We start from the raw sequence: 26,803 nt of genomic DNA, 5'->3' as shown, positions 1-26,803 counted from the left end.
ACATATATGTACACATACATGTACACGACACATAAATGTACACATACATGTACATGACACATACATGTACACTACACATACGTGTACACGACACATACATGTACACATACATGTACACGACACATACGTGTACACGACACATACATGTACACGACACATACATGTACACGACACATACATGTACACATGTACACGACACATAAATGTACACATACATGTACACGACACATACATGTACACATGTACATGACACATAAATGTACAAATACATGTACACGACACATACGTGTACACGACACATACATGTACACATACATGTACACGACACATACGTGTACACGACACATACATGTACACGACACATACATGTACACATATACACGACACATACATGTACACATACATGTACACGACACATACATGTACACCAGAGGTGTCAAACTCATTTTAGCTCAGGGGCCACATTGAGGGAAATCTAGTCCCAAGTGGGCCGGACCGGTAAATTAAAAACAACTTCAGATTGTTTTCTTTGTTTTAATACAATCAATATAAAACAAGGCTGGAGCCTGAGGACCGTGTATCCAAAATAGTACAAGTACAACACCTGAAGTGTACTTGAAAATTTGAAATAAATAAATATTAAAAAATATTCCTTAGTAATTCAAAGAGCTTACAGATCACATGGCTAGATCAGTTTCATGTAGCACTTAAAGTATATTTGACTCATTTTACTTTACATCTTTTAGCTTTCACCAGTGCATCAACATCAGAAGTCACATCCTGAGTGGCGGCCAACTTCAGGATGGGATTCAAGTTCTTGTGTGAGCCTTGAGCGCAGCTTTGTGTCCTGAAATATCAGCCTGAAAAGCAATGACCTTCCCTGGACATGGGTAGGAACAGAGAGTGGTTTTATCCGTGGCTGAAGAGGAATTTTTCACCCCACTGGTTTGACCCGAAGGTGGCGTCAGCGTCACTTGAGTGAGTTTCTTGTAGGAAGGCACAATTTGCTTTCAGCCCTTAGATAAACATAAACATAGCTTTTCTTTTAACATTATCCCTGAGACCTCTAACATTCAACGACACAAAGGACAAACACGTGCGTTGCATTACAAATAAACAAAAATAGAGTTAAAAATATTAAGAATATCAAACTTGAAGATATAAAAAAAAGAAAAATTTAGTTTTCTTTCCTGTTTAGTGAAAAGTGAAAGAACAGTGGTGTCGGCACCTCCCATCCCATTCAAAACTGTCAGACGTCCCTCTTTAAGTACAATTCAGAAAGCAAGTAAAGGTGAACACCTTTCAGCCGTCCGCCAGAACGCGACGGCCGTTGATATAACCGACAGCTCCCCTGAAGTAAGCCTTCTCCCTCTCCATACGATCCTCCATCGTCAACTCCTCGGCAAAACGGATTTTTTTACTCTCACAAATCTGAGCCTTTTTGGACTTCTTCCATCTCGGTGTGAATGGAATTATGACTTGGCGATTTCTGCCCTCTTCTTTCCTTCCAATCCGGTGCACAGTGTCGACGATGTACTCCAAATTATCCGACCGTTCTGGGGCAATCTTGGTGAGAATTTTGATCCCCTCTTTTCTGATATCTTCATCCATGCCTTCTTTCATTCCTTTAATCCTTAGATTCCACCTTCGTGAGTACCGGTCTCGTTCTCTTGCCTTTTCTTTGAGATCGTCAACTTCTCTCCGTAAGGTTGAGGCTTCCTTCTCCAAACCTGCGATTTTATGTTTACGATCACGGACTTCAGCTGCATTGAACTCAATGGACTCAGCAAGACTGGCAATCAACGAGGCTTTCTCAGATAACTTGTTGTTAATGTCCGCCATTTTGTCATCTTGTTTATCAAATCACACGTGGAGAGCTTGAATAGCTACCAGGATGTCGCTGGCTGTGGGACTGGGTCTAGCAATCTTTCTCGGATGGTCACCTAGACGGAGTCGAGAGAAGCAAATCATTCATTTCCTCCAGATTTCTTTTTTCCCCGCCGCCACTTTCAAGCTCCATGTCTGAAAGGCAGTAGTCGTGGTCATCCGCAGCTGAAGCCAAGTCTCGTATTTTATCATTCTGGGAAGACTTGCTTTCCCTTTTGTCCTTCTTCTGTTCTTTTGGCCTCTTTGTGAAGTCAGCGTAAGGTTTTGAGGGAACAAAGCATCAAAAAAGAAGGGATGAAAGGCACCTTGCACCAGAGCTAAGCTAAGGACAGCTGCTTAGTTCGCCATCTTCCAGACTTCTGATTCTGAAGCTTTCTGGTGGCCTAATAGCCTTTCTGCCCAGGGTCAGACCTTCTACACACCTGAGAGCTACAGACCTGCAACCGGGAGGCCCAGAACCTAAACACCTTGGGCTCCCCCTGGTGGATCTGGAGAGAAATGCATTAGAGGTGTGGTTTACTCTATTCAAATCATCTGCAGTGTAAATGCCTTACGAGTCATTAAAAAAGTTATGATGCTCCTGTTTTGAGATGCAGAAGTTTGCTGGTGCAGAGGTGGGCTGAAAACAGCAGGATTACTCATTATTATAATTAATGATATGCACACAGCTCGCTTCTGATTGGCTAACAGAATGTGTTCAGCAATGAATGCAAATTTAGTGTGACATAGATATGTGAGGATTTTCCAATCCTAGCATTCGCCATCTGTTTTCTATCAGAGGCTAACGCAGGAGAAGGGAGGACTGTTTTCATGTTCAGCCTGCATGAAACACTCAGAGCGAGCCGTTATAATCAGAAATAATCATTAGAAATGTTTATTAAGTCAACCACACCTTTACGAGAAGGCTCTGAGTTTCTCTCCTCAAACTGCTGCTGCCACCGTGGATTCCTGAATGCATAAAATGTCACATTTACCATTAATATCTCATTAACTTCAAGGTTGAAAAGCTTCAGTAACCCCTTAATTTACTGAGGTTAATTATTGAAGTATTAATTGTTAGTTTCTGAAGGAGAATGTAAACAACCTCTGATTTCTCCTCAACAGGCAGTTATCTTTTCTATCGCGGTAAGATCAAATTCACGAGGCGCTTCACAAGAACAAAAAACTTCATATATACATTTAGAAAAGGAAACATGATTAAAAGTGGTTCAAATGAGAAAAACAAACTATTTGTGATTAAATAATAATAATAATAGTAATAACAATAATAATAATATGATGATAATGATAATAATAATAATAATAGTAATAATAATAATAATAATAATGATGATAATGATAATAATAATAATAATACTAGTAATAACAATAATAATAATAATGATGATAATGATTATAATAATAATAATAATAATGGTAATAACAATAATAATAATAATGATGATAATGATAATAATAATAATAATAGTAATAATAATAATAATAATGATGATAATGATAATAATAATAATAATACTAGTAATAACAATAATAATAATAATGATGATAATGATTATAATAATAATAATAATAATGGTAATAACAATAATAATAATAATGATGATAATGATAATAATAATAATAATAATAGTAATAATAATAATAATAATAATGATAATGATAATAATAATAATAATACTAGTAATAACAATAATAATAATAATGATGATAATGATTATAATAATAATAATAATGGTAATAACAATAATAATAATAATGATGATAATGATTATAATAATAATAATAATAATGGTAATAACAATAATAATAATAATGATGATAATGATAATAATAATACTAGTAATAACAATAATAATAATAATGATGATAATAATAATAATAATAATGATAATATAGATAATAATAATAATAAATTATAATAAAAGATAATAATTTATACTAATGCATGAGTTATGTCAGTGACCTGTTATATATGTGTGTGTGCATACACACACACACACACACTCACACACACACACACACACACACACACACACACACACACACACACACACACACACACACACACACACACACACACACACACACACACACACACACACACACACACACACACACACACACAGACATTACGTCACACACAAATTAGACAGGCCAACACCGAGTCAAGTAGCTGACTAGACCAAAAGGACACAGAGTATTGGAGTAGGAAAGTGGATTCAGTTTTTTGCCTCCTGCCTGTGGTAGTAAGGAGTTGTAAACCTCAGTCGGATCAGCTCGTATCACATGAGCCGTCCGTCGGGATTCCACTCTGACTCAGAGAAAACAGCCGAGGTCAGAGCCAACATGAACACTTCCAGCTCCTTGCTGGTTTTAGTGGTTTTTAACTTGTTATGGACCTTTTCTACAGGAGGTGAGTGGAGCTTTTACACCCTTTTGACTCTTATTCTGGTCTAATGATAATCAGGTGTTGTAAATGTTATTTTTAGAAACCTAAATCAATCTTGAACAAACCTCCTTTACTCATTTTTCATAAAAACAGAGGGCTTTCATTTAAAAGTTTGTTTTAGTCTAAAAGTTTTGATCTGACTGACGGGAAAAGAGTTGAGCAACTTTTTATCGGTCAAAGTTCCCACTGACACATTATCCAGCTGGAAAATATTAAACCAAAAAAACAAGTTAAATATTAAACCAAATGTCTGGGAGCTAAAGCCGACGGGGAAGAAACGGCGTGTGTAACTCGTTCAACTTGTTAGTTCTGTGAATACTTTCTGTTTACTTGTCCTAAGGCACCTGCACAGCTTTCCCTTTCGCTCTGGCAGCACCAGCTACTCTGGGCTGCAGAAGTCCGTCCGCCAGTCTGGTGGGGAGCTTCTAAAAACAAAAGGGCCGTGTCGGGCTCAGCCATGATGCTGGAATGTTGTGCTCAAACCTTCCGTCTTGTATCACGCGGAGCTCTTTGGGCTCCTCTGGTTTAGGACAACATTACGCTAAAGTAGGAGCTCTGATAAAAGATACGAACAAAGGAAAATAAGATAACACATAAAAGGTGTGATGATGCCAGTCATTCCGCTCATGGAGCTGCTATTCCTTTTGTTTCCTGATGAAAGTCCACTGAGCTTTAGTGTTGCACGTGTTTTTGAGGACGGACCTGTCCAACACAATCTATGGATGTCCAGAGGGGTTCACAGGAAGGCAACTGGACTTCTTTGGTTTCAGGAAGACGTTTAGCTTCTCGGATGAGCTGCTTTGTCAGTTCTGACCGGAATATGGGAGGGTCAAGCTCATAAACTGTAGCTGTCTGCTGTGGTTTAACGAGCTGAAACTACCTATGAATACCCCTCCTCCCTACCTCCTGGTGAGTCGTTGGAGTTGTTAGCCCCTATGGGAGATGTTGGATTGATTAGATGCAGGTTCAGAGCTGCATTCAAACCCCTTTGGATTGCCGTGACCTGGATGAGGGAGAACCTTCACCGGGAAACTATGGATGCCTTCATAAATAAGACGTTGGTTAAGTAACAGACACCTGAACAAGATAAACACCCATCCGGGAAGTTTTCACGGCACAATAGTTTTCCTACATTCTGTTATGTGAAAGGCTTTTTCCAAAGTGGGCTAAATCCATCTTTTCCCTGAAAATCCTACACACCATTCCCCACATCCATCAATCCAAGTCATTTGGATTTACGTGGTAGTTTATATGATTTCTGTAGTTCTTCACAACCGTCCATTTGTTTTGTACCTGCATGTCCACGCAGTGTCTTGGGGGGGGGGGGGGGGGGCTGGTGCCTTTCTCCAGGCAAACAGACGGGGTACACCCTGGTCAGGATAACACAGAGACACACAGGGCAAGCAACCACACACACACACACGCATGCACACACACACACACACACACACACACACACACACACACACACACACACACACACACACACACACACACACACACACACACACACACACACACACACACACACACACACATTTAAAACCCTTCTTTTATTGATTTCATGTAATATTCTAATTGAGTCTCTGAACTGGGTTTCCTCAGCTGTAAGCATCACAGTTAGAACAAATAACGGCAGGAAGTTCTGGATTAGCATGGAATGAATCTGTCTCATAGGCTGGATTACTGACATAAATGAAGTTTTGCTCCAGATTCTAACTTCTCCAGTTTCACCTGGAAATCCAGCAGTGAAATGCCGACAGGAGGGTTTTTGACATTCCTGCTGAAGTAACATGAGAAGAAGAAGTAAAAAGTAGGAAACTGGAGTTGTTTTAGTTTGAAAACAAGAGCAGCACGCTGGAGCTACAGCTGCTCCTGAAACATGGAAACACGGATAATTACACACACGTGCTATTAGTTGTACATCCACCGGTTTTAATAGCTGCTGGTTTCAGCAAAAAGTTTCTGAAAACAGAAAGGCATCATGCCTCAGAGGGTCAGAGTTTCTCTGGAGGCTTTTGGGGCAACTGAGGAACTGAACTGAACTTCATCTAATCAGTCACTTGTAACGTCCAGCAATGGTCGGTTTTAGGTACAGTTTGACCTTTCAACATCTGTTCAACATCTGTTCAACATCTGGTCAACATCTGGTCAAACAGGAGACACAAGACCGCATGTGTTCCCTTTAAATGAGCCCGGCTTCATACCAGCTGCAGCTCACGGACTCTGCTGGTATGACAACAATAACTTTCTTCCCCCAAGGCCTCCACATGAGGAACACTCCAGCTCGGATCAGCTGCTAAACCAAGAATGATTTCCTAAATCAGTATGAACAATTCCACGACTTATAATCCAGATAATCATTAAATAAACGTTTGTTTATTGCTACTTATAATAATAATGATATTATGATGAAATGCTTCATTGATCTGTGCTCAATAGCGAGGTCATAACATCTGCACTCGCACCAAAACAAGCACGGTCAAGTTAAACTCTGACACATAAATAGGCTTTCACCCAGTCAGAACATCCGTTATCAAGGAAGGCTGTTCCTGAGTTGTCTTGGTAACATCTCTCAAACCTGTCAGCCTTTGATTGGCTGTGCAAATCATAACATCAAACCTTAAAACTGGATCACCCTGGCTGATTCGGTAGCTCTACAGAAATCCTTGGTGTGTTCTTGCTGTGTTGAAATTCTAATTTCATCTTTTAGTTCATCTTTAAAACACAGAAAGGTTTTATTTACCTGCAACGTTTCGTTTGCGGCTGCAAACTTCCTCAGAGCTGGCGCTGATGGTGGCGTCACTTCCTTCTCCGTTTATCCGCGGGCAGCAGAGGACGTTGTCGCCCTCTACTGCCCGCTCTCCCCTCTCTGACGATGCAGTCCCATGCATGGTCCAGCGTGTAAACTCCATCGTCCCTGTTCATGGTCCCACATCCACGTCTCCTTATCTCGATTGCTTCCTTGATCCATCTTTTGTATTTCTGTTGTTCGGTGGTTATGATCCGTGTGTTGTCCCAGTCCATTACATGGTTTTCTCTTATGCAATGATCTGTTACGGCTGACTTCTTTATTGTACTTTCTGCTTCTTCTTTTGCTGCTCTTGTGTGTTTTCCACTTGTTTCTTTCTCGCACTCCTTTCTGTGTTCTGTTGTTCGTGTGTTGAGTTGGCGTCCGGTTTCTCCCTTCGTATGTTTTATTACTGAAGCCACTACAAGAAAAAGGCAAAATAACAGAAAAAATGTACAAACACTGGATTCCTACAGCAAGCGTAACACCAAGAATCTATGGAACTCCAAAAATACACAAACAAAACACCACTTAGACCAATAGTAGACAGCATAGGTACACCAACATACAACATGGCAAAAGATATCAGCAGAATCATCAGCCCGTTATTAGGAAATACAGACCAACACTGCAAAAACAGTATAGAACTGGCAAAAGAACTAAAGGAGATTACAATAGAAGACAACGACATACTCATCTCACATGACGTCACATCTCTGTTCACAAAAACACCAACCCAAAAAACCATAGACATAGTAGTTAACAGAATCAGACAAGACAAAACTTTACATAAAAGGACAAACCTCACAGCAGATGACATAGCACAACTGATAGCACTGGTAGCTAACTCCACTTACTTCACATACGACAACACAATATACAAACAACTGGAAGGCTTCGCCATGGGTAACCCGTTATCAGCCACCCTGTGCCAGTTTTTCATGGAAGACCTGGAACAGAAAGCCATAGCCTCTGCCCCCCCAAACTGCAAAATAAAAGTATGGAAACGCTACGTAGACGACATACTGGAAATCACACCAAAAGGTCAAACAGAAACACTAACACAACACTTAAACAACATTGACGACACGGGCAACATAAAATTCACTTATGAGTTAGAAACAGAAGGCAGCATAGCATTTATGGAAATCACCAGGCAGACCGACGGGACCCTAAACATAAACACATACAAGAAACCAACACACACAGACCAGTATCTATTATGGACATCAGAACACCCCACCATACGGGTAATTCCACCGAATAGGTGCCATTTATTTTATGCAAGTGCATCAAATTAAACTGGGTTTTAATGCAATTTTCAAAAGTAAATCTAGTAACACACTTATTTAACTATTTCAAATGATCATTGGTCAATCTTAAATGCCTTTAATTAATTTTTTACATGTTTTTTTAGATGAACGTGTTTGCTTTATTTTCAGTCCTGTTACCAAAACTCATGTAACTTCTTAAAAAGCACATATAGAAGACTGTCAACTAATTCCTTCATTTTCCCCTCAAGAAAGTGTTTATTTTAATAAAAAGGTTAGTTTTAAGTTCAAATATTTAATGTTTGTTATAAAAAAATTCACATGAACATACAAAAGTTGTAATTTTTTGAAAGATCAAAAGCCATATTTTTCATTTCAAGGAGACACAGGGCTCTAGTTAATAAAATGTATTCTAATGTAATTCAGTAAACTATTTAATAAATGGTGGAACAAATATGATTGAAAAAATAAGTTCATTTTTATTGTTTTTTTACAGACAAACAACTGAGTAACAGAAATGAACAAGCTGTAACAGGAATGAACAGAGGGTAACAGGAATGACCAATGAACACGGGGCACATGTGCTACAGGGGCTTTGTGTGGCCTTTTCTAAGGCATACTGTCAAGTTGGTCCCAGACCCCCTTTTCAATTGCCATATAGCGAGATGTGACCTGCCTCAGGGGTGGGATGATGCACAAAATGTCCTCAAAGAGGTACCACAGCAGGTCTTTGCGCGCTGGCCAGAAAAACCTGTTGACCCCAATTTTGTGCATGCAACGGACCTCAACATGTGTTTCAGATGTATCTGTGATGACACCTGGGTATATATCATCATCATACTTAACCACACACCATTTGCCAACAATGTCTGAACTTTGCCACATAATTTCTGTGGCTCTGAGTGCTGCCTGTTGATGATCCAACGTGAAAGACTTTGCATTAAAGCACTTACAAGTTAGATTTTGTCTTGTTGTGCACAAGCAGCTGATATCTCTGTATGTCAGTTCTCCTTGGGCAAGGGTTACCACCTGATGTATCCTCATTGTGGAGGGAATTGATGGCACATCATTTGGCATCTCCTGAACAGCTTTCTCTACTGCTTCCTCATTGACAAAAAACAACTTAATTGTTGTTTCTGTCTTTTGCAACACATCAAAGAATTTGGCAGCATGAGGAATGTCTGTCCCTTTGCTGACCAGACTGTCGGCTCTCCTCTTCAGAGCTCCTCCTACACCATCTGGTGCCCCCTTCCCATGGCTCGCCTCAAAGAAGTTCCATGTTCCAGCAGTGAATCCTTGTTTGAACAGCTCAGTACAAAACATGAAAAAATTCCCTCGCTGTCTATACTGAGTACATGGGCCATCACTGTAAAAATGGATTGTGGAGACCTCTGGATGTGCCATATGCACATAATCAAGGACTGGTGACAAATGCTGCCAGATTGCTGGTGGACCCTTCAGTCTTGAGGGGGACACTGTGCAGAAGGACATAGAGCAGGAGGATGTGTTCACATAAAGCACACCTGTGTGCAGTGTTGCCTGCTGGTGTGATGCTCCAAAGTGGACAGCCTGTATTTCTGTGCTGTACTTGCAGACGTAATTTTCAGAGAAGTCAACGTGAATTAAACATTCATGTGACTTCAAGCCCTGTCTCAGTGCCCTGTAGTGGGTAAACTGATTCTTGATGTTATAAGAATGTCTCTTAAACCTATGCAGCAGCAGGTTCAGCTGGTCCAGAAGTTCTTCTTGTGTTGCCTGGGATTCTTGTTTGATTGTGATTTTAGATGTTTTGCCACTGGGGTCATTGTTATGCTCTTTATCCACTATTGCCCATTGGAGATATGTCTCTTGACTCTCTGGATTGTACTTGGAGGAGACTGGGCAGCATAGATTCTTGCACTCAGAGCATTCTCCATACATGCACTTCATGTTTTCTGTGTCACATGCGATGGTTTTCACAAGATCTTCCAGGTTGATAGTGCTGATCACTTTCAAGTGGTGCAGCTTCTGCACAATAAAACCCAGATTCTCATGCATCTTGCACATGCATGTGTCCCGATCACTCAGAGTTGGATGAATAACCCAGAAAGGACGAAGCAAACAGAAGAGTGAGTAAGAGATGGAGCTTTGCTCTTCAGCTAAAAACTTCATGTGCAAATTTTTCATGGTATCCAAAAGGAACCGTTTCTGCCTTTTAGTTTTCTTCCAAGTGATGGTCTGTCTCTTCCCTGTTGTGATACGACTAACATCGTCCCTTGTGTAGAAAGCTCTCACTCTACTTGTCAAACTATCTGGAACCCTGCTGTTCCACTTCCGTTGGTAGCTGTAGTTGACATTCTCATCATTCCTCCATCTTTTCTTTGAAAATCCTAATGAGTTTTGAGCCAAGCGTTGCAATCTGTACTTTTTAAGGACTTTTCCTGTTAGTACTTTTGCAATTATTTGCCTTTCTTTTTCCCCCTGTGCTTTTCTGTATTTGTTTCGGATGCCGCCCACCAGAGCCTCATGAAACAGAAGAGTTTTTTGAATGGCTGCTGGTGGAAGCTGTGTCATCTGTCTTTTAACTTTTGTGCGTGTAGACTCAGTTTCTTTTGTCTTCTTTTTTAGGACTTTCTTTGTCATGCGCTGGACTTTTTTCTTGTATTTTTCTGTTTTCTGGGTTTGTTTCCTCAATAGGCCTTGTAGTTGATGAATTTGTTTTTCAAGGTTCTTTAGTGTTTTTCGTCGTCTTATCCGCCCCTGATCACATTGCCTAGAAGAAACATGTCAAAATAGCACTTATTTACATATTTCAGATGTTACAAATTAATGTTATTATATTGTATAAACAGATGGATATCAATTTCATAAATTGGACCTGGAAGTTCTTGGTTGTGGATCTATAGCTTGCTCTGGTGAGAGTTGGGGTATGTCTGGAGGGGTCACAAGGTACTGCTGAACTTTTTTTCTGTCTTTGATTGTATGGTATGTCTCCCTCCACTTTTTGCGTCGTCTGCGCTTTTCTCTCTCACTTAGTTGGTCAATTGTTTTCTTCTTGCCTGATTCTAAGTCCTCCCTGTATTTTCTTTTTTTCCTCTCAAGATATCTTTCCCTCCGCTCTGGGTCGGCATCACGTCGAGCCCGATAGAACCGCTGCTTTTCTGCTGCACTATGTGGTGGCTTTGCTCCCTGCAAGCATTAAAGTCACATTACAAAACTGATCTTAGATCACAACCTCTGCAATGTCAAGTGTAAAAGTAAAATAATAAATAAATAAATAAATAAAATCAAGTCAATAGTGTAAAATAATAATATATTCTATCTAAAAAAATATAACTTCATCAATGAACTCTACTCAGCCCTGTTACCATTACTCAGTCCTGTTACTTCTCATATGGGTAACAGGACTGAAAGTAACAGGACTGAGTTTTTAGCATAGAGTTGGCAAATACACCAAATATAGCCACATCACATCGTTGCTAATAGCATGAGGACATAAAGCACAATCTAGTGATTTACCAAAAATGTGTATTTTTAAAATAAACAAATGGTAAGTAAGATATAATTAAAGTAACAGGACAGTATGTTGAGATTGACCTCGTCATTTACAGCTAATATATAATTAAATAGACAGAAAAATGAATGAGAGAACTTACTTTTGGTCTTCCCATGGCCTTTTGAAGATCCTTATGATGCAACTTCCTGTTGTATGGGTCACCTTTGGAATTTTCAAAATAAAACAGATGGGGTAATGTATTTGGGTAACAGGACTGAGTGTAAACCTAGGGACACAACTAAAATGTGTATTTTAACAAATAAAATATAAAATTGTTTTGAAAAAAATATTTGTGAAACATAGACAGGATATAGAGTCACGCAAAAATGCAAAAAAAAAGATAAATTTGGGGGGATTTTATTAATTATATTTCACTCTAAGAGTAATGTTAAAGATCAGGGACAGGTGAAAAATACATGCACTGAAATGTTTTTTCAGTGTTCAAAGTACTTTCTATTATTCTTGCCCAAGATTAATGTTAAATTTACACTCAGATACTTATGCAGGACCTTTTGTTTAATAACAAAAATTATTTACCCGTAAATTTTCATGCACCTTGATTCAAAAAACCTCCTGGGGACGGAAATGGATGGAAATGGCACCCATTCGGTGGAATGACCCATACACAAAATGTCAGTAATCAGAACATTATATCACCGAGCAAACATGGTAACAGAAGAGAGAGACCGTAAACAAGAGGACAAACACATACAACACGCTTTAAAGACCTGCGCATACCCGACATGGGCAATAAACAAAGGAAAACAACAAACAACAACAGAAAGAAAAGAACAACCTAAGCAAAGAACCAGAAACCCAGAAAGACAAGAACCAGAACCAGTGATAACCCTACCATACATCAGAGGCATAACAGAAAAAATAAGAGCAACAATGAAAAAACACAACATAAACACACCAACAAAGCCATACACAACAGTTAGAAACAGACTAGTGCACCCAAAAGACAAGATACCAGCTGGACTTAAATGTGGAGTCATCTACGAAATCCCATGCAAACTCTGCAATAAAACATACATAGGAGAAACCGGACGCCAACTCAACACACGAACAATAGAACACAGAAAGGAGTGCGAGAAAGAGGCAAATCGAAAACACACAAGAGCAGCAAAAGAAGAAGCAGAAAGCACAATAAAAAAGTCAGCCATAACAGATCACTGCATAAGAGAAAACCATATAATGGACTGGGACAACACACGGATCATAACCACCGAACAACAAAAATACAAAAGATGGATCAAGGAAGCAATCGAGATAAGGAGACGTGGATGTGGGACCATGAACAGAGATTGTGGCACGTCGTCAAAACCTTTTTGCACCTGCGAAGCTGATAAGCAACAGTTCCTGCAGAACAAGCTGATATTGTTCAGACTCAAGAGTCCCAGACGTGCGGTTCCATCCTCTGTTGTGACCTGGAGACAACTCTAAGACCGGTTTCATGGGGCCGCAGTTTCTTCTATGGACCTCGGCACCTGGAAGTCCGAGGACTTGTACATTCCGGATCTATCACGAGGGTCTCCAAAACGGCTGAAGTAGACATGACAGATAGCGTCTGATGTGTCTTTGATAAGAACTTCATAGTTTATGCAACCCAGACTCTTTACATCCAGAACTCAGCTCTCCTGGAAAAGGAGGTTCAGACTAACACCGCATTCACACACAGGTTCATACATCACATCTAGTTCCAGCAACTCACAGTAAATGTTAGTTAACTTGTCATGTTTTAATTGTTGGTAAAATAAATTCTTACTTTTATAAACCTGACTCTTTCCTGAATTAAAACAAAGTGTGTACAATTACTTAATAAAGCAAAAATCCCAGAATCTTCTGATAAATATAAACAGCAAGCAGGTTGATATTCTATATTTAGATAGAGTATCACAGCGTATTGCTCAAAAGTAGAGGTCATATATATCTTGAGCTCTTAAAGCACTCAATTTACCAAATGCTACACAATCAATCAATCAATCAATCAATCAATCAATCAATCAATCAATCAATATCAATCAATCAATATCAATCAATCAATCAATCAATCAACCAATCAATCAATCAATCAATCAATCAATCAATCAATCAATCAATCAATATCAATCAATCAATCAATCAATCAATCAATCAATCAATCAATCAATCAATCAGTAAATCAATCAGTCAATCAGATTTATTTTCTAAAGCACTTTTCGAGCAAACTGCTACTCAAAGTGCTTTAGAAAATGACCCCAAATTCCCAGTTTAAACAGTTTAAAAACATTAACAGACATATGCGCGCGCGCACACACACACACACACACACACACACACACACACACACACACACACACACACACACACACACACACACACACACACACTGGCTGAGTCCAGATGAGCCAAGTAAGGTAAGGTAAGGAAACGCCATCAGAGGAGCCGTCTGCCCCGGCAGCATCAGGTCTTCCACACTAAGTCAGGGCGTTCAGTGGAGGGGGAGCATAGACCCCCACCTCCACTTAAACACTACCTATATAGAGCACCCAGGAAGCTACAGTCGACCACCGCTCCCGGGGCAGAGGGCCCCTCCAATCTCCAGCAGCCAGCTCTAACAGGTTTCTGCTCTTACACACAGACATCTTCTGCAAGTTCAACCAGACGTGCACCTTACAGTGCTTGTTTACACCTGGTGATGAGGTCGTCATCCACTGGGTTCAGCAAACAGCGGCCAACGCTCAGGCCCACTCCTACTACTACAACCGCGACCAGCTGACCCTGCAGAACCCACGGTTTAAAGGCAGAACCTCCATGTTTGGGGACCAGATCTCCAGAGGAAACGCTTCACTACAGCTGACAAACGTCCAAGTTCAGGATGAGGGCAGATATCAGTGTTACGCCAGCACCATCACTGGAAAAAAGGAGGTATTCATGCAGCTGCACGTCTACGGTATGAACTCTCACCTTATAACTCACATCCTGGTCGGATCATTTAGGTTTAATCATTTCTGTGTGACTAAAGGTTCGTAACGTGGATCAGGAACACTCCCTGGGTTAACTCCCTGAGCTGGACCGTCTGCATTGCTACTAAAATATGTTGGAGACATTAAAGTGTTTAGACTAAAACTAGTTGAAGCTGTGATAAAACTTATAAAAAGTTATTCTCTGATAAGAAAACATCATGAAAACTAAATAAATCTGTAACAGAACGTGGTCGATCAAGACAACCTGTAGGTTATTGTAGCTCTGAGTTACGATGGGAATGCTGGGAATGCTGGGAATGCTGGGGGTGCAGTTCAGTTACCAGTGAAGAGTCGGTCTTTCTGGTTCGAGGCAACAGCAAAACCAGTTTGTTCTGAAAGGTTCTGCAGTTAAAGTTTTAGTTTAGTTTCACTGAGTTTTCCGCTCTGGAACTCCTTCAGCGTGTGGAACAAGCGGCTGATAAGTTTCTGCTCCCAGACTCTTCCAAGGCCGAGTGGAGAAGGTGACTCAGCAGATTCCACGTTTGTTTGGTTCGTGCTGCAGAGAGAGACACAAACATGAGAGGGAAACATCAGAGAACACAAAGAGTAAATGTGACCAAAAATACCACAGGAGGAAACTTTAAGGAGCAAAAGCAGAAACACGAGGAAGAAGGAAGCAGAAACCAAACAGGGAGAGTTCAGATGAAAGCCTAAAAGGGCTAACTTTTAGCTACGAGGGTCTTCTACAGTTTCCTGTTACTGTGAAGGAGCAGATGATGAGCAGCTAAAAGGCTGAACCTTCTGCATGAAAGCCCAGCCACAACCCCCAGTCCCAGTCCCAGTCCCACCACTAAAACCAGAACCCAGTCCCAGTCCCAGTCCCAGTCCCAGTCCCAGTCCCACCACTAAAACCAGAACCCAGTCCCAGTCCCAGTCCCACCACTAAAACCAGAACCTAGTCCCAGTCCCAGTCCCACCACTAAAACCAGAACCCAGTCCCAGTCCCAGTCCCACCACTAAAACCAGAACCAGGCTCACTCCTCCAGGCTGCTCAGGAACAGACCTCTGGTTTTAACTTCGTTCACATTTTCTCCTCGTTTCTGTGGTTTCATCTGCCAGAGTTCTGATGTTCTCACAATCTCAGTTTGACGCAAGTCCAGACGTGTTTCTGACCTTCTGATCTCAAACCGTGATAAAGACCTGAGACAAAGATTCAATTCTTCTGTTCAGTCTGTAAATACGTTGTCTGTTCCACTGCAGCACAAAGACTTTCAAAATAAAAGACAAGGTGATTAAAACTTTGGCTTCTTTTTATTTTAGATAAGTTTAACTAGAAACAGTCTGGTCGTAAACTGACAGGACCTCAGCAAGATCACACCCGTAAAAAACACGAAGGGTCAAAAGTCCCAAATAAGCAGCTGATGATTCCGTTTAGTCTGAAAACAGATGAGTAAATAAAAGGTTCAGTTTCCAGGTTAAAGAGGACCGGCAACGTGGGACCACGGGGAGTTCTGACTGGTTATTACTGTTTAATAGACACCAGGTCATAATAAAACCAGGCAGAAACACAAAAGCAGAAGGATGAAATCAGGATTTAAGGACTCGTCACGGGTAAAAACAAGCCGAGAGTCACAGGAGCGGTGAGTAATGATCATCCTAACGTCTGGGACAGAAAACCGGAAATAAATAAAACCTAAAAGAAACATTTTCACTAAAAACACCAAAAAGTTTATTATAGACTCAATTATTAGAGAAATGTATTAATAAACTATAAAACTAGAAAATAATTAAAAATAAATCATGATTCCAGGGCAACACATCACCTCTGAATCCAACTTTATCGACATGAACAGTAAAGCGGCTGGATCAGTAAACCAGCATTCACTCAGATTAAACGTTTTCTTGCAGCTCCCATCCACAGAGTCAACATGGAGATGGTTCAGGATGAAATCACCTGCAGCTCCAAGGACGTTTATCCAGAACCTGACCTCACCTGGGAACCAGACCCAGGACCTTCTACACCAGAACCAGCCAAAAGCAGGACTATTCAGCAGCTCTACACCATCAGCAGCTCTCTGAATAATCCAGATCCTAATCTGGATTACAGCTGCACCGTCAGCACAGCCAGAAGCAAGAAGAAAACCATTTTTTTTAAACAAGGTGGGTTTGATTGGTCAGCTGCTTCAGGAGATCATCTCCAGGTGTTGCTGAGGAGTTTGATTTGTTGTTTTTCCTTTAGATCATGTGACATCTTCAGGATCTGAAACAGCAGTCACCTGCCAGGATTTGAACTCTTCATCCACTCACGTCACCTGGTGGTTCAACCACACTCAGCACATCCTGACCAGGACACTCCCTGAAGGTCCAACCCAGCCCACGGAAAAATGGAAGCTGTTTGTAAAGGATGTGTCGGACACAGGAAGCCTCACGCTGACCGGTTTAACCTCAGATCAGGAGGGAGTCTACACGTGTGAAGTCAGCAACACGGAGGGGACATACATGAAGAACACAGCTCTTCATATTCATCACGGTAAGTCCAGATCAGGTCTGCTGGTGGGGCAGAACCACAAAATAAAAGCCTGGATTTGAACTGGTGGTACCAGATAAGAACCTTACAGCCTCCAGATGAAGCATCAGGATCAGTACCTTCATCAGAAACCTGGCATGTGCATCTCTGCTGCCCCCTGGTGGAGGATTTAAAACGGAAAGGGCCAATTTTATTTTTTATATAGTTGTTATGTTTTAGAATTACATAATTAAATAAAACTAATGATAATTATCTCAGCTTTGAAAACTATTTGATTAATCTTAGTCAGACGATAACCATGAAAGATTAATTTTATAGTAAAAAATCAGATTTAAAAAAATCATAACATAAAGTTATTCAGTGGATTTGCAGGTCCAGGTCTGCAGACGGCTGATTTAGATGCAACACTGAGATGCTTGAATGAATAAAAATAGTTAAAGGCTTAAAATGTGTCATTTATCATTTATTCAGTGACTTTTCCTCATTTGCAGAAAGCCAAACAGCTGGAGTTATTGCTGCAGTCGTTTCAGTGATTGTATTAATTGGGATTATCCTGTTCGTCCTGTACAGAAAAGAGGTAATGAAAGAAAAAACATCAGGCTGTGATTGATTAGAGCTGATCAAGTTTATCCTACGCTGGTCTTTATTCTTAGTTTAGGCGTCCTGTACTGTATCATATGTTTGCTTTGTGTTTTGTTATTATCTGAAGCCACTGTGGTAATTATTTCCATTTCAGTTTAACCTCAGCTAAAACAACAATAAGCTACATCTGTTGGAAAGAAATCTGAAGAGAAGATTTTATTTTTTCTCCCATTTGTTTGTACTTGTTTAAAAATCTATTGTTTATTATTATTTTTGCAGAAACTGTGTTTTAAAAAGTCACCTGAAACGTCTCCTGCTGACCGCAGCCCAGAGGGGGACGAGCCCCTCAACCCCCCAAACGGTGATCTAAGCTCAGCGACCCAGGATGCTAGTTCCCGGGATGTTTCACCCAAAAGCTGAAGAATAGAAGAGGGCTGGAACGAAAACAAACCAGTAAACCGAGACCTCGACCTTCTGGATTATCATCTTCACCACATCAGAGCAGACCCACCCGTGGACCTCCTGCCACCTCCTTTCCTCCTGAAAGGTTAAAACTCCCGATGAGCCTCAGGGACAACGATCCATCCTCGTGTGGTTGGTGTTAATGGTGCTTCTGGCAAAGCTTTGTATATTTTGTGTTCGTTTGTTTATAAAAATGATAAATTATTGAATATATATGTATGTAAGACTGTAAAAATAACTAGTGCCCCCGCGACCCGACCCCGGAGAAGTGGAAGATGACGGCTGGCTGAATGGACAACAAATGATCAGTCACTACTTACTGTGCGTTATATTGTGTACTTACAGAATAATTAACAACAACAAAACTTGCATTCCAGCTTGAAAATCAGATCTCTGAAAAACAAAAAACCCGAAAAGCAAAACGAACCACCCACCCCCATCTGTCGGTGACATTAAATTATTCTCGTGGAAAATGAAGGAAAACACAAAATGGACTATTTATAAAATGCTACTGTAAATGTTTTCATCCTTTTTATTAAAACGCTAAACGACCTGTATTTGATATAGAGCCTTCTGGAGTCCTGTGTAACGTCCAGCAATGGTCCGTTTTTAGGTACTGTTTGACCCTTCAACATCTGGTCAAAAGGAGACGCGAGACTGCACGTGTTCCCTTTAAATCGGCCTTCCTCACACCAGCTGGAGCTCAGAGCCTGCAGCTCCGACAGAGATAACGAAATCATAACAACACTCTCTCCTTCCAAGGTCCCTCACAGAGCACCCTTTTATCTAAGGCTCCTTGCTCACAGAAGAAAGAAGATTTTTAAATTAAATGTGAACTTCTAAAATTTACAAGCTAGATAATCATTAAATAAACATTTTTTATTGCTACTTATAATAATTATAAAATAATGAAATGTTTCATTAATCTGTGCTCAGTGATAAATGTTTCAGCATGTTTGCTTGACAAGGTCGTAACATTTGCACTCACACAAGAACAAAGTAAGGTAAAGTTAAAGTCTATAACACATAAATAGCCTTTACCCAGATCAGAGCTCCGGATCAAAGCAGGCGTGTTTCTGAGGTTCTTGGTAATATCCTCAAACTTGTCAACCTCTGGTTGGCTACACAACCATAACATGAGAACATAAAAGCCAGATCACGCTGGAGATTCTTCAGCTCTAGAGAAGCTTCAGACCGGCCACCTGAAGCAAAAACCTCTTTAACCACCAAAGCTTTTGACACGTCGTTAAAACCTTTTTTGCACCTGCGCAGAGCCGTGTCCAGGACTTTTAATATGTGCTGTTAATCTGTTCTATTTTGTTTTAGTAAACCTTCGCTCACCTGCGCTTCAGCCTTCCTGTTTTTGATTCCCAGTGTCCATCAGCTGTGCAGCACCATTTTGTAAGTGGGTGATGCACAGAGTGCTCTGCTCTGTAAGATGAACACGACAAGCTCCTGGCTGATGGTAGTCTCTGTCTCTGTGTCCAATGATGAAGCCTGTCTCCATTGTCCTATCACTAACCCATGGTGCTCTGGAGACAACCCGTCCATAAACACCTCAGAAACTGAAGACATGATTCTGGACTTGAGTGAAAAACACAACAGTTACACGTGTACTATATCTTTATACTGAGTATTTCTTATATTATATTACATATGAGGAATATTTATTCTAAATAGAAACTTATTTTTTACTTTTGCCCATCAGAGCTCAGTGAGTGGAGAAAACAAGAGCGTCGCCCTCTGGTGGCCTCATTAAGCATTACATGAAGCTATAATGACTAAATCAGCACCTTCCCAACACTTTTTATTTGCTTCTCAGAGCTGCTAAAAATAAAAGTAACAACATCAAAAGTTTCTATCACATTCTTTATAGAAAGTAAGATTTTTTAGATTGTTTGAAGTTCATAAAGAATAAAACTGGTCATTTAGATTAAAAAACATCATAAAGAAAAACCTATTTTACTCGTTTTTCGTGGCTTTTGAAGAGACCACCTAAAATAATAAAAATATAACACGTTATGTGTGTTTTATTAGTCCCATTCTGAACACACAGGTGTGTTTTATTCTGCTCCAGCAGGTGGCGCTAGTGCACCTTTACGCTAGTCACGGACCCCGGAAGAAGCAGAACCCGGAAGCTGCAAGCAGAGCTAGCTTGTTGTTGTGGTGTGTGAGGAGAATGTTGAGTAAGGTCGAGAAAGTTTGAGGCTCTGCAGTGAAAACGTCTTCACTTCAGTCTCTAGGAGAGTTGATCAGCTAAAGCGACTAACTGCTGCTGCTGCAGAAATCTTCTCACCAGGCTGTGGAAACTTTCTCCTCCTCCTCAACAACTTGGTGGAGTTCTTTCCAGAACCAGAGAAGATATTCTGCGGTCTTCGTGACAATCGGAGCTCCAGAATCAGGTTGTGGGTGAGAAAAGCTTTTCTCTAGACTTCCTGCCCTCTGGATCTGCTGCTGGTCCTTTGGCCAGAACCAAAGCGTTGGATCTTTAATCTCCTGCGTTGTTCTGAAGCAGCATCTTAATCAGCTCTCCTGCTTCGTTTCTATTGCAGCTGTTAGCTAAACACGGCTAAAGGAAACCTGCTACCACTTCAGGATCATCCATCAGCTGGGACTGATTCATCGTGTGTTCTTCACCACCTGGACCCGGACAGCATGGACACAGGTAGGGCTGCCACCTTTCAGATATGTAAATAAGTAAATGAGTTGGAGAAGTGGTTTTTCTCTTAGACAGCTGTGTTATTCACACAGGTGTGAAACATCTGTAAAAGCCAGATCTGGTGCAGGAAAATGGCTGAACAGGAAGTGGGGACACACTTTTCCTTCTGTGGTTGTAAGTGATAATAACAATAAAAATAATAATAATAACAGTAATAATAATAATTCATTAAACTTGTATAGCACTTTTTAGGTCAGTCAAAGAGGCTTAACAAAAAATGCAATAACACTTAATAAAACAACATGAAACATAGTAAACAGACTGGGGGATGCTGGGTTGATCTTAAGAGAAGGCCAATTTAAAGAAGTGGGTTTTAAGCAGTGACTTAAACGTAGAAAGAGAGACGGCATTCCTGATGTTTAGTGGGAGAGAGTTCCGAAGTGTGCGGGCATCGGCTGCAAAGGCTCCATCCCCCATGGTGCCATGTTTTGTTCTGAAAGGGGAAAGGAGGTTGGAGTCAGCAGAACGGAGGTGCCGGGAAGGAGAATGACGATGGACTGATTATCTTTTTGATTTTAAAGTTGTGAAAGTATTCAGTATTTCCGTGCTGCAATAAATGGTCTGCAGTAGGGCTGCACATTATTAGGAAAACCTGCGATATTCGATAACAGTGCTTAATATTGCGATATCGATATTACTCACGATAAATGAACAAATACTAAAGTATGCAGTGTTGATGTCGTTTGGCGTGTGACGCCTGCTCTGCTCCCGCTACTGTATTAGCAGCTGCACCTGCTACTGTATTAGCAGCTGCACCCGCTACTGTATTAGCAGCTGCACCTGCTACTGTATTAGCAGCTGCACCCGCTACTGTATTAGCATCTGCACCCGCTACTGTATTAGCAGCTGCACCCGCTACTGTATTAGCAGCAGCACCCGCTACTGTATTAGCGGCCGCACCCGCTACTGTATTAGCGGCCGCACCCGCTACTGTATTAGCATCTGCACCTACTACTGTATTAGCATCTGCACCCGATACTGTATTAGCAGCTGCACCCGCTACTGTATTAGCAGCCGCACCCGCTACTGTATTAGCAGCCGCACCCGCTACTGTATTAGCATCTGCACCCGCTACTGTGTTAGCAGCTGCACCCGCTACTGTATTAGCATCTGCACCCGCTACTGTATTAGCATCTGCACCCGCTACTGTATTAGCAGCTGCACCCGCTACTGTATTAGCAGCAGCACCCGCTACTGTATTAGCAGCCGCACCCGCTACTGTATTAGCATCTGCACCCGCTACTGTGTTAGCAGCTGCACCCGCTACTGTATTAGCAGCTGCACCTGCTGCTGTATTAGCAGCTGTACCTGCTACTGTATTAGCAGCTGCACCCGCTACTGTATTAGCAGCTGCACCTGCTGCTGTATTAGCAGCTGTACCCGCTACTGTATTAGCAGCTGCACCTGCTGCTGTATTAGCAGCTGTACCTGCTACTGTATTAGCAGCTGCACCCGCTACTGTATTAGCATCTGCACCCGATACTGTATTAGCAGCTGCACCCGCTACTGTATTAGCAGCTGCACCTGCTGCTGTATTAGCAGCTGTACCCGCTACTGTATTAGCAGCTGCACCCGCTACTGTATTAGCAGCTGCACCCGCTACTGTATTAGCAGCTGCACCTGCTACTGTATTAGCGGCCGCACCCGCTACTGTATTAGCGGCCGCACCCGCTACTGTATTAGCAGCTGCACCCGCTACTGTATTAGCAGCTGCACCTGCTACTGTATTAGCAGCTGCACCTGCTACTGTATTAGCAGCAAAACAACAAACTGCATGCATGCAGTTTCTCAGTGACTTTAAAACATCACCTCCACCATAAAACTTGTTCTGATGCTCCAAATACAGAAAAACATCCCTTACCAGCGTTTTTAGAATAAATAAAAAAAAAATCAGAAAATAAGTTTAAATGTTAAATAATAGTTAACATCACTTAAATGCAACAGCAGATTCTCTCATTGCTACTGAACATTTTCTCCACTTATGTGGTTATGATATAAGGCTGTTGCTGTAACTGGGAAGTGAACTGTGCTGGGCCAAACTAGGAGAATATTAAGATTTTCTGAGGGAAAGAGAAAAACAATTGTCTACCTTTCAGAAGAGGAACTGGCAAAAAAACTACATGGAAAATATGTGAAAACGTTTGTTTTTAACCCCAAATTGAACAAGTTTACCTAGATCTTAAAAGTCAGCTCAGATGATGAAACTGCAACTATGATTCTGATAACAAGCTAACACATTGAACTAGCTCCTCGAAGATAACCGGCTAGCAGAGCTTCTGACTGACAGTTTATGTGCAGCAGCAAATCAACTATCCTGATAAACAAGGTTATAAAAGCTCATAAAGGAAAAATCACTTTGATGTGTGGGGGAACTTTTCCAGGCCCTCTAGCAGGGTGGGACTGGGAGGAGAGTGCTGTAGCCTTTTAGCTGGAAGCTAACCGGAGCCTGAGGCTAACACTAGCGACATGAAGGTGGGTTGGTTCACCGGCACGTGTCGGAGTCAGCCCGGTAAAAATGATTAACGACACCGAGCGGACTCACGTTCACGTTTGAAAGCAGCGCTGATTCCAGAAACATCAGCACAAAGTGCGTTCGTTGCTCTGAGCCAGCATGACGAACAAGGGAACGGCGCCGCTAACTCAGTTCGGGTGTTGCTTTCCATCCTAAGGGTCTACGTAGGGGGCGGGCGTATTACGTGAACTGACCCATCTGATTGGCCGCATATCAGAAGGGCTACATTTGATTGGTCAAATAATACTTCCACGTAAAAAACAGCTGGTTTACAAAAAGGTGATGTATGACACGGATGGAAATGTTTGAACCAAACATTTATCGCCGTTTTTGACGTGCTTTGCGATGGGCCTATCGCACGTCCTGTTATCCTGATGACGATAATGTTTCGATATATTGTGCAGCCCTAGTCTGCAGCGCTAAAGACAGAAACAAAATGCTTACTACAGCCTCCACATGTGACTCCAGAGTGCAGTCGCTAAGTCAGCATGCAGCTCAGTGAATTTAGTGTCCTAGTCGAGTGGGTGGTGGTCTTATGGAAACATGAGAGCAAGTCAAACTGCAACTTTAAGAGCACTCTGAGCAACAGTTGCTTTTCTACACATCTGTGTTTGATTCACTGTTAAGCAGTTGTCTGACTTTTCTGTATTTTTTCTAAAGTAAAGCTGTCGTTTACAACTTTTTCTTGTGTTTCTTGTTTTCTATTTTCATGTTCAGGCCAGTTTACACACGGAACTCCAGTTATTGCTTGTTTTGTCCAATCTGGGCTGCAGCTGAATCACACAGCCAATATTTATATATATTTGACCTACATTTCAGTAACATTTTAGGTTTGTATTAATAACACTCATCTTAGTCTAAATAACACATAAATATATATGCAGTAAAATATAATGCATTTCATTAACATGCACTTGTGTTGGAAATGCTAATAACATTTAATTTCTGCTGCTAACAGTGTAATGGTGGCATGTCTGTTATGTACGGGTTGGCAATAATCCAGTTCTAATTATGTTCAGAGATAGAAGCGTTTGTGAATTATATACTACAACGGGCGTTTGTGAATTATATACTACAATGGCTTGCCGTAGCCTTGTAGCAGTAATGTGACCCGTATCTGCAGCGGTTCTGATCCGCAGGATGCAGAATAAACAGGATGGTGGGGACTTTTCATCCGCTTGTAGAGTTTAGTCTTTCTTAGTTTTACGATCATCATCATCATCATATATTTTTCTGTGCGCCACTTGATGGCGAGACTGCTACCCGTTAGCTTTAGCATTAGCCAATTTGTGTAGCTGCACTTTTGATCCCAAACTTTGGACCGGTGTCGGTACAGGATATGCTCGGGTGCAAAATTGGCTCGGGGTCCTTTGACTGCCGATGACGCCAAAGTACGGCAAACCCACTCGGACAAAATAAACTACACATCTATACTGTTGGAAAGAATTTAGCAGTTTCGTTATTAAAATATTTCTTAAGACATAAGTTTGTGTTTATAATGGTATTTGTAAAATAAAACACTATATTTTATTCATAATGTTGAACTCCTCTTTGAGCACATCCCTTGAAGAATCATAGGTATTAGCAACACCTGTGAAATTGTATTTGCAGGAAAGAAGTGTGTCCCGTTTATTGAAGTATTTTGTGTTTAGAGTTTTTGACACTACTATTTATACATCAAAAACACTGAGTCTAAGAATTTCAATTTGTGACGTACAGAAAAGACATCTTCATATCATATCCATGCGTATAGTTACGCTCATAGCTGCTAGCCAAAACTCTTGAGTTAAAAGTTTTCTGGCTTTACTAAAATACCTGTCTGTACTTATTTGATTGATGGTAGTTTTACTTTCTACTAGACTCCAAATTAGAGCTGAAACAACTAATCGATTTAATCGATTATAATCGATTATTAAAATAGTTAACAACTTTTTTAGTCATCGATTAGTTGTTTAATAATCATATTTTACCGCATAAAGTCTATTTTTTACCACAATCTGACATCGGTTACAAGCTGTTAAATTTGCCGCCAGTGTGTGGCAGTAATGAGCCACTGATCTACCAGTGGAGCCGTAGAAGAAGAAATGAGCCAATGGGTGCCCTCGGTTTTCATGACGTATCACGTTACTGACGCTCATCTTGCTGTGAGAGATGGCGGAACAAGAGGAAATACGGAAGAAAAATAGAAGCGACAAAACTGAAGAGAAACCCCGGACAAAAACCTCACGAGTATGGGAGCACATTTGAGACGAAAGCATGTGGGGGCTGATGCAGCAGAGGAAGAGCACCGCGGTCAAGTGAGCCGTCATTTGGAAGAGCCAGCCCGGTAAGTAACAGAAAATAAACAAGCTGGACTTAGTGTTTTAGCTGAGTTCGTTATAGTGGATGTTAAACATGTTTTTTTGCCGCGTCAGTCTGCGGTGTTCTACTTCTGATTGACTAGATGCAATCGTGAATCTCCTCCGTGTTGTGTATCATGCGCTTGCCAAATTTAGCACGTCTGTTTATAAGAATGTTCTCGTTAAGAGAAAAACGGCACAAACCCATAACTATGTTCCTCATTCAAAAAAGGACAACTCCGCGGAGAAAAATATACAGACAAGCTGTGTCCAGGTGAATATAACGCGGCATAGTTGTACGCTTTCAATTTTTAAATACAGGAGAAATTCAGAAAAAGTCATTTTTTTACTATTAAAAGGCTGTTTTACTATCTAACGCTGTAAAACGCCTCACAACACATTTTTATCATGTTTCTTAAACAGTATTACACAAAATAAACATTTTTCACATTTCTCTGGCTAATTTAAACACTCCCGACTCAAAGTAAAAACCTCATGAGCTTCTTACTTAGAGCTTTTTAATAGTAAAAATGTTTTACTTTTTTTCTGAATATCTCCTGTTGCGGGCTATTTTGTAGAACGTAACCCTCAAAATAAATGATCACTGTATATTGTTAATTAATTCAAATAATATAATATTGATTTAGTGTTGTAGTGTGTGTGCTGCTTTATTTTATATGTGTACTTATTTCAGTCTATTTGTGTTTCTTATGCAGAAAAAAACAAGCAACGATGGACAACTACATGGGGAAGAAGACACTCACCCCCCAGCAATTCATAC

The 26,803-nt window shown here is 40.8% G+C and overlaps 2 protein-coding genes across 5 annotated transcripts in view; one reads left to right on the top strand and one right to left on the bottom strand.

Moving 5' to 3' along the window:
* Positions 1-3,854: 3,854 nt before the first annotated feature.
* Positions 3,855-26,803, top strand: part of LOC107372509 (zinc finger protein 721) — a 32,044-nt gene continuing 9,095 nt past the window's right edge. Inside the window, exons 1-8 of one of the 4 annotated variants that reach the window (XM_070553502.1) lie at positions 3,855-4,300; positions 14,557-14,868; positions 16,790-17,041; positions 17,121-17,411; positions 17,900-17,985; positions 18,270-20,861; positions 21,005-21,117; positions 21,204-26,009. In XM_070553502.1, the coding sequence (XP_070409603.1) occupies positions 4,174-4,300; positions 14,557-14,868; positions 16,790-17,041; positions 17,121-17,411; positions 17,900-17,985; positions 18,270-18,410 (1,209 nt within the window). In that variant the 5' untranslated portion in view covers positions 3,855-4,173 and the 3' untranslated portion in view covers positions 18,411-20,861; positions 21,005-21,117; positions 21,204-26,009. Of the gene's footprint in view, positions 4,301-14,556; positions 14,869-16,789; positions 17,042-17,120; positions 17,412-17,899; positions 17,986-18,269; positions 20,862-21,004; positions 21,118-21,203; positions 26,010-26,803 lie in introns of those variants that run through there. The other 3 variants (XM_070553501.1, XM_070553499.1, XM_070553500.1) reach the window with 3 other exon arrangements.
* Positions 8,855-13,545, bottom strand: LOC107381066 (uncharacterized). Its single transcript, XM_070553497.1, has 3 exons — positions 12,034-13,545; positions 11,256-11,566; positions 8,855-11,150 (listed from the first exon to the last, which is right to left on the bottom strand). Exons 1-3 carry the CDS (start codon positions 12,046-12,048, stop codon positions 9,008-9,010), a joined length of 2,469 nt encoding a protein of 822 aa, XP_070409598.1. The 5' UTR covers positions 12,049-13,545; the 3' UTR covers positions 8,855-9,007.

This window comes from Nothobranchius furzeri, chromosome 7, assembly GCF_043380555.1.
Source record: "Nothobranchius furzeri strain GRZ-AD chromosome 7, NfurGRZ-RIMD1, whole genome shotgun sequence".
Classification (NCBI taxonomy): domain Eukaryota; kingdom Metazoa; phylum Chordata; class Actinopteri; order Cyprinodontiformes; family Nothobranchiidae; genus Nothobranchius; species Nothobranchius furzeri.
This window is presented reverse-complemented; position numbering and strand designations above follow the sequence as displayed.